The 14,910-nt window shown below is 36.0% G+C and overlaps 1 protein-coding gene across 1 annotated transcript; it reads right to left on the bottom strand.

The window, feature by feature from the left end:
• Positions 1 to 6,452: 6,452 nt before the first annotated feature.
• Positions 6,453 to 11,522, bottom strand: LOC107771079 (uncharacterized). The gene is made up of 3 exons (XM_016590403.2): positions 10,912 to 11,522; positions 7,093 to 7,178; positions 6,453 to 6,947 (listed from the first exon to the last, which is right to left on the bottom strand). Exons 1-3 carry the CDS (start codon positions 11,360 to 11,362, stop codon positions 6,648 to 6,650), a joined length of 837 nt encoding a protein of 278 aa, XP_016445889.2. The 5' UTR covers positions 11,363 to 11,522; the 3' UTR covers positions 6,453 to 6,647.
• Positions 11,523 to 14,910: the final 3,388 nt, after the last annotated feature.

Genomic DNA, 14,910 nt, shown 5'->3' with positions numbered 1-14,910 from the left:
TTCTTTGGAAAAATTGCCAATTTGAGCTATGATAGAACATTTTGCACATGCCTACACTTTAGCATGTCATTTATACTAGTCCAAGATCATGAGATGTGCTATTCATCGATCATATACATGTATTCTTGTATATTTGCTTATGTGTGATATGATTTGGACTGGATGCCTGCGACCATGTAGGGCGGATTGTGTTGTTATTCATGTGACTATGGCGGGCTGATTGTGTTGTTATGTCTATGACCATGCCGGGCGGATTGCACTATTATGCCTGTGACCATGGTGGGCAGATTGTGATATTGATCCTCGGACCACACCAGGCTGGTAACACGTTGTATTGGTCGTGCTTGCATGTGGATATGGATTCATCCCCCTAGGGTCACCCTCTCATGTTTCTCTCTTGATGGTGTACATGCGGACATTGAGGAAATTAATTAGTAGTATGGTATGAATATGGAAAGGTTGAGGAAAATCTAGCAAGTATTTGTTTTGGATTTGCATTTCATCTTTACTTGCAATTTCCATGGTTAATTACCTGATTTATCAGCATATCATCTTTATATGATGTATCTTTGACTTAATATAAACTTTGAGCAATTGTACACGTGCACACAAATAGTCCCTTATATGCTTTATACTTGAATAAATTAATGTTCTGTGCTTGTTGGATTTATAAAATTGTACAGGTTATAGTAAGTATCATTTATAATTCTTGTTTTTTTTACCTCGCCGAAGTTAGATGTGATACTTTCTGAGTACATTGGATCGGTTGTACTCATGCTACACTATACACTAAATTGTGTAGATCCAGGTGTTAGTACCAATTATCAGTAGCGGAGTTTCTTGTTGAGCTGAGCATCGAGAGACGAGGTAGAGCTACATTTTCGCCAGCAGTCTTGGCTTCTCTTTTCTTATGTACTATTGTTTTTAGTCCAGACAGTATTGTTATTCAACTTTCAAACTTGTATTCTATGGTAGAGCTCATGACTCTATATTTACTAGTTTCTAAGGGGATTTATCATATACTAGCGGTATTTTGTTATGTTGAGGTTTTTGACTTATGTTATTTCTTTAGATTCTATTATTTTCATTCTTTGTTGCTATGTTCGGCTTTCCTAGAAAGAGTGTTAGGCTCCATTACGACGGGTTGGGATTTTCGATCGTGACATTCTAGGAGTATCACCCACTGTAACTCACCCGAAAACACTCTCAAAACTCCTCTTGAATTTCCAAAATAGACTAAACTGAATTAGAAGGCGGTTCTATTTGGATTTAGTGTGAAGAAGATCTAGATCTTCACTGTAATACATGTTGCATGCTGAGTTAATCACCACAAAATCATAGGAAATTCAGGAAAACGTAGCTAGCTCTTCAACAAGGTATGCAGGAAAACTTTCTTTCTTGGCATAAGTGGGTGTAAGTCTCTCCCTCCCTCTATAGGGTTTTTGCATTATAAGACTTAGTAGCTCTGAGTCCTTCTCAATATCGTTGTTTTTGTTTTTGTACATTCTTGCCGGTAGCATTTCTTTCAAGTCTAAAATGTTCTCAATGGTATCCTGAGGTTGGAACGTGTGATTCATTCTGAGTTTAAACTTATATCTCTTGAAATTGATATTGCATTGTAGTTATATGTGTGTGTGTATATTTTACTCTACCAAGCCGCGCTAAAGACGGCCTGGTACGACACCTATTGTGCAACCACTAATCAATTCGGTATGAAGAGATACAATGCAAAATACTATCGAGCCCTTATGTGGCCGAGTACAATGATGTGTTTGAGTGGTCAGGTACGACTGAGCTCTCTATGAGGTCGGGTACGGAATAAAGTGATATAAGACGTAACCAATCCCTTATGTGGCCGGGTATGACCGAGATCTCTCGAGGCCGGGTATAATCGAGACCTCCTAAGTCCAGGTATGATGTGATGGAAAAAATAAACTTTACCAAGTCCTCTACGAGGCCGGGTACGATATGAATGATATACCCAAAGAGTGGCTGAGTAATATTATATTATATTTAATGCATAGTTCCCATTAGTGGCTTAACCTTGTATAAAGCTCGCATACTTTTAAGTTTTATGGTTTCCACAGTTTGCGTCCTCGGTGGCTGGTCTTCGGTATTTAGGTTGAAATGATGTATTCATACCTCATATGTCATGTCTTTGATTTACATGCTTTCTTAGTCTTTCATACTCAGTACATTTTCCGTATTGACGCTTTTTTCTTGGGGTGTTGTATTCATGCCCACAGATACAGTTAGACCTGGCGACGTCCCTCTCCAATAGGGTGTCCGTTCTAGCTAATTGATCGCTGCACTCCACTCCTTTGGAGTAGCTATTCAGAAGTCAATAGGTACTGAAGCATATGTTCTAAATATTTTGGGTACTGTTGGGCCATGTCCCGACCAAGTTGTGTATATATGTATTCTATTGGAACCCTTAAAGGCTTGCAGACTAGTGTTTGCTTGTATGTAAGGCCAGGTTATGACCATGTTGATAACACTTGTGAAGTTGTATGTATTTAATGTTTCTTTCTCAGTCAGCTCTATACATTTTAAGTTTCCAGTATTACTACTTGGACGCCTCATTGGCCTAGGTCATGATTAAATAGGTGTAAGCATGAACGTCGGCTCGCACGAGCCCTTAGGCGTCGCATGCCGGTCGCACCTCCCGGGGTTGGGGTGTGATAGTAGTAGTGGCAAGAATTATTAATGATACTCGCTAATAACATGTTTAATTCCTGAATTTCACGAGTTCACTGCAATGGTGCAATCCAGTCATATAATACAGATAAAACTACATAGGTGCACAAAGAGATAATGTGCTAAATATGTGCCCAATATCATTAAATCATCAAACTTGCATATAGAGAAGATATGCATAAAGTATCTAATAATCCTTCCACAATTGCATATAGAGAAGATATTCGTGAAATAATAACTAATCCTTTAACAAGTGAATATAGAGAAGATATGTGTGATTAAAAGATAAGATATGTACAGTGTCTTATCTCATCAAGTAAGGTAGCATATAGGGAAGAAATGCATAAAGGCATATATACATTCTAGAGCTATAGCATATAGAGAAGATATACAGAAATATTATGTATACATCCAAGGAGTTTGCAAATAGATAAGCGAAGCAAGGTCCAACCAATGATCAACTTTACCAAAATTCACAACAACCAGAAATAAGTCGGTTTCTCACAACCTGTGTGTACATCATCAAGAGAGAAATATGAGAGGGTGACCCTAGGGGGATGGATCCTTATCCACACACTGCACGGACAACTCACGTGTTGCACGGAACTTACATACCAATAATAACAACTGCACGAACAAGTCACGTGCAAATAATAATAACCGCACGGATAACTCACGTGCCATTAATAACATTTGCATGGACAACTCATGTGTTGTCATAATAATCGCATGGACAATTCACGTGCTATACTAACTCGGATCCGCATGGACCACTCACGTGCTGTATGTCCAGTCCATATGACACAAAAAGCATATATACAAGAATACATATACATGAACAATGAATATCCAATTACATACTCATGGATTGATATAAATGACATGCTAAGGTGTATGCTTGTGCGAAGTATACTACCATAGCTCAAACTAGGCAATTTCATCACAAAATAGCAGTTATCATGTTCAATCAGGAGATAAACCTATATGTAACCTCTAACATGATCCAAGTTGCTCACAAAGGGGTACAAACATCAAAAACATAATATCATGAGACTTAGCAATCAATTCAAGTCATATCATAGCCTAAGCACTATCCCAAGCATGGATAATACCCCGGTGCACGCACATGGACACAACCCCTCACATGTGCACCACCCATAGCACGTAGTTATCACTAATAACTCAGACAACTAGTGCTTAAACCAAGTTTAGCTAAGATATTTACCTCAAACAAGCTCAATAAATACTCTAAAAATGCCTTCCCCCGCGAATCGACCTCCGAACTGCTCGAATCTAGCCAAAAGCAACTCAGAAACAACAAATGATGGCATACGAATCAAACCCAAATGATAAAGATCGAATCTTTAACCAAATACTCAAAGTCAACAAAACAGTCAACCGAGGCCCGTACCCCAGGACCCGACAAAACTAACAAATCTCCAATACCCATTCGAATATGAGTCCAATCATACAAGTTTCAGCCAAATCCGACTCCGAAGATGTTCAAAACCCATTTATTCACTTTAGAAAAGTTTTGACAAAAACCCCCAATTTCTCTTTTAAATTCATCAATAAAATGCCAAAACCAAAGACGGAATCATGTATAATAATCACATTCGAGTAAAAAATACATACCCAATCCAAGTGGGTGAAAATTGCTTCATGAATCACCTCAACCCGAGCTCCCAATTTCATAATATGGTAAAATGAGTTCCAAGTTCGAAAATAGAATCTAATACAACTACTCCAGGAGTACCCTTCGCGATCGCGGCTGACTTCAAGCGTTCGCGTAAGCCAAATTAACCATGCCTCCAAAAAATCTCTTTGCGAACGCGACCTAGCTATAACCTACGGACGTGAAGGTCGTCTGGTCTCACCTCATCACGAATACGAGAACCAATTGCGAATACGCTAGCCTGCTTCCCGACCTCTTCCATCACTCCGCGAACTCGGTCTCCAAATCGCGAACGCGATTCACAAATTTATGCCTGCCATGTTTCCTCTCCGCAAACGCGGAAGCTTAACCGCGAACACGATGCTCAACAGATACACCAGAAAAAACAGCAATACAACACAACCAGAGATGGTGTGAAACACCTTCCCGAATAACACCTGAACCCCATGGGACCCCGTCCAGTCCATCCAACACGTTTCAATACCTAATACAAACTTATCCAAGGGTTCAAAATACCACGAATAATATCAAAACCAAGAATCGTCGATCAAGGTCACTCTTTTAATTTTATAAAATTCCAACTTCAAATCAAACGTTTGATTCAAGTCTAACCAATCCGGAATGAACCCAAATATTGCACACAAGTCCCAAATGACATAACAAACCTATTCAAACTCCCGGAACAACAATCCCAGCTCGATAACATCGAAGTCAACTCCCGGTTAAACGTATGAGCTTTCCAAACCTTCAAATTTTCAATTTTTGCCAAATAGAGCCAAAAACCTTCTAGAAATATCCAAATACGAATCCGTGCATATGCCTAAGTCCAAAATCACCATACGAACCTATTAGAACCATCAGAACGCGAATCTGGGACCGTTTACACAAAAGTCAACCATTGGTCAACTCTTCAACGTTAAGCCTTCAAAAGTGAAAATTTCTCTTCTAAATCAATCCCCAACTTCTCGAATATTGAAACCAATCATACACACAAGTCATAATATATCATATGAAGCTACTCTAGACCTCAAACCACAGAACGAAATACGAATGCTCAAAACGATCAATTGGGTCATTACAAGATTATACTCTTTCGCAAGGTACAAGGACAAGTGCTTCAGCCAGTGCACCAAGATACTCTTTTATTTTGTAGATTCGTCGACACAACAATCCAACAAGGGAGCCTTAGATGAAATGGTCTTTGTGCAGAGGGATACTCTTTTCTTGTGATAGTCTTTGAACCAACTTCTGAGCGCTCTCTTTCTCATTTAGTTGGAGTATTTGGAAACATTGGCTTCTGTAACATTCTGCATCTTCCTAATTGGTCACCTCACCTCTTGTTCATTTCCTTTTAGAAGGAAATTAAGGAACAGCTGATTGTTTAGCAGCAACAGATGACAATGGTGAGGGTGTTAGGAGATATTATACTCTCACAATTAGGGGTGGCAAACGGGCGGGTCGGGTCGGGTTAGATATGAGCAGGTTAAAACGGATAATTTAAAAAAACGGAAAAATTATCCGACCAAACCCGTATTTGAGACGGATAAAAACGGGTTTATCCGGCGGATAATATGGATATGGATATTATCCATGGCTTCTTAAATATGATCACTTATGAGAGAATTCCTAGTCTTCCAAACTTGAGTAACTTCAATTTGAGGCTTTACAAATGTAAAAGTTAAATACATTAGTTTTCCATTGGTTATCCGTTTGGTTAGCCATTTTCTAAGTGGATAATATGGTTCTTTATTCATATTCAACCCTTTTATAAATGGTTCATTATCCAACTCATTTTTTGATGGATAATATGGGTGGATAACTATTTTCTTTTAACCATTTTGTCACCTCTACTCGCACCCAAAAGTTATTGGCTCGAATGCAAGTATCCCAGGAAATTCGCCTCTTTTGTGGTTACCTCCTAAAACATACTTACTAATAACTGTATCCTACTTCATATAACACTAATATTATTTGAATAATCAAATAATTCTACCTTTGTTGGTGAATTTTCCAAACATCTCAAGTAATTCTGATTATAAGAAATTTAAACTTAAATACATAATTTTTCGCTGAAAAGGAGTTGATACACAATTTAATACTATTAAAATTGAATAGTTAACTCTCATACTTTAAACTTGTCCACCATCATTAGACGGCAAGGGTACTACAGTTTTCGTAACTGAAATAGATGCTTTTATCATCCTTTGGGTCAATAAGTACTCCTGTGTATTTTTAAGATACGCAGCTTGTAAGAGCAGAAACAATTCAACATGACTTAAAGAGGAAGGGGGAAGAATACTTTATGGGCATGGCTTGTCACTCTGATTTTTACAACATAAAAAGTCATGCGGAGAAATAAATAAACTATCAAGAAAAGAAAAGAAAGATTTACTCCTCTCAGAAAGTTAGAAAGGAACAACTTCTTGTGATGAAGCCTACTGATTCTTTTTCTGCTTCGAAAGAAAGAAGTGGATTTTTTAGTAGGTTTTCTATCTTGACTCGAAGTTCTAATAATAAAGAGAAGTGTCTCAACAAGCATGCCACCAACCAATCCAAGAATGCCTCCGGCAGCACTCTGAAAAAAGAGTAAGAGAAATAGCAATTAAACTTCAATAGATAGGACCAGAGTAAAAGACAAAAACAGAATGAAGACTTTGGTTGCTCCCACATATAGAGCCTGTATCAAATGAAGTCATGACTAATTCAACACAAGAACTTACCATTGCTGGACTGTGACTAAATAATGCCCTGAATGCATAATATCCCACCAGATAGCCAGTGAACATCATTAGAGTGACATGTAAACCTGCGCCAACGGACCAGAACTACTGAGAAAGTGAGAATTAAACTGCAAATCAACATCTTGTTAATTCTAAAGAATCTACCTAACAGGCTAACAGAGAACATAACCTGAAAGAGCGGAAAAGCAAAAAAATGAAATACTCTAAGTTGGTAGAGAACACAGACTATAAGCTCATGTACACAAGCTACAAGTTAGCGGTACCTAGTTCACTACGGACTCTCTCAGAGTCACATGGTCAAATCAGGATGCAGCAATTGTATCAACTCACAATTGACATTAGCAAATCAAGTGATATGATACACTTCATAAGAAGGCAGCTTAAGGGATTTGATTTTAATGTTAAATAACCTGAGAAATAACAGTCAGTACTAGAACGTCTCCCAAGAATTGTATAGTTTAAATAACTGATGAAATAACAGTCAGTAACTTCTCCCAAGAATTGCCGCAGTACTCAATAAAGTAGCAAGATGAGGAAACAGAATATGCACTGGCTTTCGCAACAAAACGCGCATGCGGACACACAGATTAACACAAGCAAGAGGCCAAGTTCTAAAAAGGACACATCACATTTTTTAGGAGGACTTTTTCTCCAAAGCCTCTATTCTATCTAATAATCAGCTGAAAAAACAATAGGTCAAGTCCGCAAGTACTACATTCATTAAGGAGGAATGTGAAATCAACAATTGCAGAATCCAGAATGAGCGGAACAGGGAGATAAACAGGACGACAGATTTTATTAGATAATTGGAGCCTTTTCAAACCTTGTCCAGCAATGATGAAAGGAATTTTGGAAGATGCATAGCTCAAGTTCATTTACTGTAAGCTCTTACTATTAGTTTTTGACTGTTGGTGAAGGCAGACCTAACACCTGGCCATGGAGGAACATATGGAGAACAAAAGCACCGTTGGAAGTAGCATGCTTTCTGTAATAGTTGCAAAAGAGATGATGGCGTACAAGAGATGATGGTGTACCATATCAGCTACAATCTGATGGACCATTTGGAGAACGAATGCTAGATGTTTTTAAAAAAAAAAAAAAAACAGCTCCAACAACTGTATATTTTTGTCTTTCTTTTTAATGGAAAGAAGAATTTGTTACTGAAGTAAAATCTTTGTTAGATACATTAGAATCCCCGCTGTATTGGATAGATAAAGATATGGAGACTGGATTATCTTTATTAGTATTGAAGCACATTTTGTGTTAAAATTATAAAACTTACCTTTTCTCAGAAAAATGTGAAATCATTGTTAAAAGTTGAGAACCGAAGCAGTTATGCTAGAATGTGTCTACTTTATTCTATATGTACAGGTTAAATGTGAAAATATATTACATCAAATGATCCCAAAAATTGTTCCAAAATAAGGAATCCCAATAATCAGGGAAGTTTTCTATTTTAAAATTTTCTACATCATAAGCTCCAATGTTGTCACTCAATTCAATGAGAATTTTCTCTCATGTTCTCTCTTTTCACATGGTAGCAAAGATTCTACGATCTTGCAAGAGATCTAAGTAGCTTTTGCCTACCACAGAGGTGTCATTCAAAGTTCTTTTATAGTTTATCATTCTTATTTCTTTCCGATGATCAATCCAGTGATACCACATCTCTTGTCATGTTTTTCTTTGATATTCTCCATCATTCGACCCAATTCTAACATCATAAAGGTTCGTTTTGTTATACACAATATTAAACTCTCATTTTCAAATTTCTCCACACTCGCTCACACATTCAGCCAGAGAGCTCAAGTCTCTACTGGTACATTGGCTCACGAGTCACATGTACTATTAATTTTTATCGTAGTGCTGATATTATTGGTCTACATTACCTACCTGACAAGTCAAAAATTCATTTTGTTTATGACTATGTCATCACTCATCAGTAAAGATGATTTGTCAAGTATTTTGCCCCGTCATGTCAGTGGTCTACTTTTGTCCCATCAGTACCATGTCATCAGTCACACAGTTAATGTCATGTTATTGCACATTCAAGTTTTCAACACCGTCAACTGTCAGCTACCATTATTCAGTCAAGCTAGCAGCATGCTTGTCTTTGTAAATGATCAAGTAAAGTTGGCATCGTGCATGTCCTCATTCTCAATTACGCTACATCGATTCATAGTAGCACCGCCGTCATTCAGATCTACTTGATGATGGTACCAACTCAATTTTATTTTTCTTTTATCACATTTCGGCAACGATATTGTTGAAATAACTGCTTCTTTAGGAACAACTTTTTTTCAGATACTCGACTCGGCATGCCAGTTTCACTTCACAAAATCAAGTTGCTTCACCACCATAAAATTGATAGTCCGCATTGAAAGTCAAGAGAACTAATGCAACTATATGTTGGAATGTCTCCAAATTTAATTCTATATGTCATAATTGTACAAAATATTGTAGAGAATATTCTTAATGAATTTTTCACAATTACTATTTCCGTTAATTAGGAAAACAATCCAATTTCATGTATCCACTTTATAGGAAGCCCTCGCATTCATCAATCAATTCAATAGCAGTTATCTCTCTTCTTTTCTCTTGTTTTATCTTTCACAAATATAAACTTCAAAAGCAGAAAAGAAAAACATTCATAAGTTATCATACTCTATGCAGCAAGCATGGGTGCAGGCATTGACTAAAACAAAACTAGGCAAAGACTTGTCATAAAAACAAAAGCAAAATAAAGAAAAAGAAGAGAAGAAGAAGTTCCTTTTAAATTTGAAATCAAGAGTTAGCAACTCATTTAAAAAAAGAAAACAAAAAAGAAGAGCAATTCATTTACAAATTCTTGGTACTTGATGCATCCTCTTCATGTTGAAACTAACAATTTCATCCCTAGTTTCAAGATTTTCCATTTTGTACTCCCTCTCCATCCAACATCTCTAGTGCTAATTTAACACCAATGGATCCATTTATCCTTCCTCCAACCTCAGGTGGTTATAATGGGCACTGGGATACTATAAACTAATCATCACTATGTGCAGTCCCATGTTATCAAAGAAGCCTACTCCAATATTGGTTTTACAGCAAGGAACTTGAAATGCTAAATTCAAAAACACCCGCCAATTAGGCCTATTTCCCATAATAAGAACATCAGTCAGTCAGTGATGCCCACTTCGCATATCTCAGCACCAATCTGAACTGAAGCGCTGCCTAAGCGACCCAAAACACTCTGGCCTGTTTTTCATATAGTTTCTGGCTTGTTTGACAACACTGATTGGAAGTCGACTCCTGGGTCTGAAATTGAAGGTTGTACCAAAAAATCCTTCCTTTCTTGTCCACTCAAGGGGTGTTTCACCACCTGTGTGTAGACATTAGTGAGCCTTAAACCAAATTCATCTCATAAAATGATGAATTGCATCAGCAATAACACCTTCAATCAAAATCCAACTAACCCATGCTAATGCTCTTGAGCCATCATCTTATTCTAGCAATACAAACATCAGCTACAGGAAATAGGAGACAATTTTTTATATCCCCAACTAAATCTACTCCAACAGTCCAACTTTCACTTTAACTGCCGTAATTTCTATCTTTCAAATAATCAAAATTATGTTCACTTTCCTAGAAAAAAGAAATCCCTAAACTATCCATTATTTATTTATTTATTTATAGTGTACTCAAAATCAAACCAAACTTTGTAAATATCTTATCATTAGAAAAAGGATATCATTCGATTAAGAAATGAATGCTAACAGATTTCTTATGGGCCAATAGAGCACTAAAAAAAAAAGAACTTACCAAAGCCCATTTGATCTTTGTAAGAAGAAAAGGGTTCATCGACAACTTTCTTAGGAGTAATATCTTTCACCAATTCATCATACGCTTTTCTCTCCGAAGCTTCCTCCAGTTTCCTCAACCGAGCTTTGAGTTCTTCGCTTTTCTCTCTAGGCTTTGGGCTGGAAAACACGAAATTGGATCCGAATAACATGACCATTAGATCGGGTCGTGTTGATGAGTTAGAACAGATCCAAATCGACCTCAGATGCTTGTATGGTAATGTGGGATGATCGCATAGGGAGGATGCGAGTTCTCTAAGGTCATCGGAGAGTTCGACGTCCGACAAAGCTCCGGCAAGAAACGAATGTATGGTCTCGGTGGTTGAAAGAACAAGGCCGTCGTTTCCGCCGCCGTCTACGGTGGTTGTCCCGGTGGCGCCGGTTGTGGTGGGGCTGTTTTCTGCGGCGATCATTTTAATTTGGGTATAAACTTTCAAGTTTCAACTGGAACTCAGATGAGCTTTTGTTTCTTTGGTTCGATCTACTCCCAAGGCAAAAAGTGGTTTTGACACCGTTAACCGTAACAACAAAACTATTGCTTGTCTAACCACTTACCCACAAGCTAATTACATTTCTGTAAATTTTGTGAGGAATTTCCTCTTTATTCTCAAATTTTTTTTTATTTCTATATTTCTTTCCTTTTCTTTTTCTTTTCTCCTTTTCTTTTTTTTCGTTTTCTTGTTATTTTTTTCTTTTTTCCTATTCTAATTTCATTTAACTTTTTTTTATATTCTTTTTCCCTTCATAATCTAATTTCATTTATTATTTTTACTATTTTTTATTATTCTTTTTTTTATATTATCACTAAAGAAAAATCAAATTGTGTACCAATTAAATGTAGTTAATACAATCAAAAAAATATTAACTAACATTTGATACCAGTATAGTATATAGTTATACCAACAGGGTATACCATTGTACGCAAAGAGTTAAAAAAAAATTAATTCAATTATTAAATTGAAGTAATATCAGTTGTCAATAAAAATTTCAAAAAATTCTAAAAGGATCTAATTGTAAGAGTACCGTTACATTATATAACATACTATATAATATTTTTTTATTTTTTTGCATTTTCAATTTGCCTCTCACACTAAGGCTGTATTATGGTCCGGGCCCGGGCCTAAACGGGCCTGGGCCTGAGGCGGGCCGGGTTGAGGTGGTCCCGGGCCAAACGGTCCCGCGCCTAACGGGCCAAATGTGTGGAACCGGCCCGCGGCGGTCCTAAGCCCACATGGTCCCGGGCTAAATGGGTCGGGCCTAACGGGCTTTTTTCGTTCCGGACTATTTTTTTTAATTTTTTTATCTAAGACACTTTCTTGTAAACTATATATGTATATACTAGTATAAATTGCTTATATATAGCTATATAAATATATATAGTATGTATATATAAGGGGTATTATGTGTATATATAATTATATATTGCCTTTTATTTTTTTTTATTTTTTTTTATCTAAGGCAATTTCTTGTAAACTATATATGTATATACTAATATAAATTGCTTATATATAGCTATATAAATATATATAGTATATATAGTATGTATATATAAGGGTGTATTATGTGTATATATAATTATATATTGCCTTATGTAATATATATTGCCTTATATATATATATAGTTTATATGTATTAGAGATATATATAGTGCCTTATATATATATATAAGTATGTATGTGTGTGTGTGTGTGTGTGTATATATATATATATATATACACACACACACATATATATATATAGGCTATTTTTTTTTTATCTAAGACACTTTCTTGTAAACTATATATGTATATACTAGTATAAATTGCTTATATATAGCTATATAAATATATATAGTATATATAGTATGTATAGTATGTATTGCCTTATATATATATATATATATATATATATATATATATATGTATGTATTAGATATATAATATATATATATACTATATCAAATTTAAACACAAAATAAATTGCAAAGAAATATTCAAGGGAATGTCTTATATATTTTACTATTACGACATTAACAAAGAATGGCAATATCTTTCTTAGTCTTCCTCCCCCCAATGGAATGAGCACAACAAGGTACTAATACCACCATTAAAAGGAAAAAAAACTAAGGAAGATGTGCCAAAATACAAGTTACATGTTAGTCTATGTATTATCTCTAACAAATCTCATAAATCCTTCAAGGTCCGGAGGAATTTCCGTTGGTGGTGGTGGAAAAGAAGCTTGTTCATCACCGCTTCCGGGCGAAGCAGCATCCTGCGCAAGTTCCGCTAGCATTTCTTCATAAGCTTCATCTATCTCCGGTTGTGATTCTGCAACTCCAAAATTTCTTCTTTCCGAACGGATCCAATCTCTGAAGAGTACTGATTTTTCCAAGCTCTCCCTCATAGACGCTCTACAAGTATTTTTTTAAACTTAGCTTTCATAGAATTAATAGCTTCTTTAAACTTAGGGAAAAAATAGGGATAGGGAACACCAAAAATAGGGGGATAGGGAAAAAATATTTTTTAAACTTAGGTTTCATAGAATTAATAGCTTCTTGATAAATTACTCCACCCTCTGAAAATTGAGTAAATAAATCTACAAGTGCTGCAATATAAACTAAACAGTTAGAAATAGTAGGATAATATTGGCCAGATAATTCATTTGTAGCAATATGAAATTGTTCTAAAAAGTCTACAAGCATTTTAACATTACTCCAATCTTGATTTGTAAGGTGATCATCATCATCATCATCACCATCACCTACACGAGCATTATACGTTGCGCTTATTGGGTTCCTATATTCATATGCAATAACTAAACTTTCATACATATAATTCCATCTAGTCGGACAAGGTTTAGGAACCTTTCTTTCTCTAAGGCCAAATTCATCACATTTTTTAAAATAGTCTCTAAGTCTACTTCTACGGTATGAATAAAAAAGCCAATTAAGAGCCATTTTAACCTTTTCAATTTCTACATTTAAAACTTCCATACCAGCACCGACAATTAAATGGTAAATATGACAAATGCATCTAACATGAAAAATATTACTAAATGCAGGATTTAGTGTAGTTGTAAGCAAGCCTATAGCGTTAGTGTTACTAGAAGCATTATCCATTGAAACCGACATAATTTTATCTCTAATGCAAAAATATCTACAAATATCTGCAACTGTGTTAGCAATAAACTTACCTGTGTGGCGTGAATTAATTATTCTATAAGCAATAATGCGCTTTTGCATTATCCACTCCTCATCTATCCAATGACTTGTAACAGTTAGATAATCACAGTCATTACCACTTCTACCAATATCAGTAGTAATAGCAATGCGACAATCCATATGAGTAAATAAATAGCGCAAATATTGTTCATATTCATGTTTATATTTATAAATATCACTCTTTACGGTTGCGTGAGGCCATCCTTTATAAGTAGGATTAAAAACTCTTCTAATATAATGCACAAAATGAGGGTTAGAAGGAAACTATAGGGTAAGCACATAACAGTAACCATTTTTGCCAATTCTTCACGATCTTTATTTGTATCATAATATAAAATTCCACCGGTAACAGTGTTAATTCCCGGTTGAACTAGATTTGAACTTGTACTAGGGTTAACCGTAGTATCTACACTTGTCCCCTCTTGCGCAGCTTTCATTTGAAGATATCTAGCTTTATCTCTAGGGTGTTTCTTTATGTGTCTAGTCAAACTACCCGTACCGCTACGGTCTCCAGTAAATTTATGAACTAGTTGAGACCTACAAGTTTTACATTTAGCCTTATTTTGTTCTCTTAGTTGAGTAAAAAATTGCCAAACAAGAGATGTTTCGGGCCATTTAGAAGGTTGTCTATTAAAAGTAGGGGTTACTACAGGAGGGTCAGGTGGGGCATCAGTTGGGTTATTAACAGGACTAGTAGAGTTATTAACAGGACTAGTAGGTGTATCATCTAAATCCGGTTGCGTTTCATCTAAATCATCATTT

This window comes from Nicotiana tabacum, chromosome 1, assembly GCF_000715075.1.
Source record: "Nicotiana tabacum cultivar K326 chromosome 1, ASM71507v2, whole genome shotgun sequence".
Lineage (NCBI taxonomy): Eukaryota > Viridiplantae > Streptophyta > Magnoliopsida > Solanales > Solanaceae > Nicotiana > Nicotiana tabacum.
Note: the sequence above shows the minus strand (reverse complement) of the source record. Positions and strands in the feature narration are given on the sequence as shown.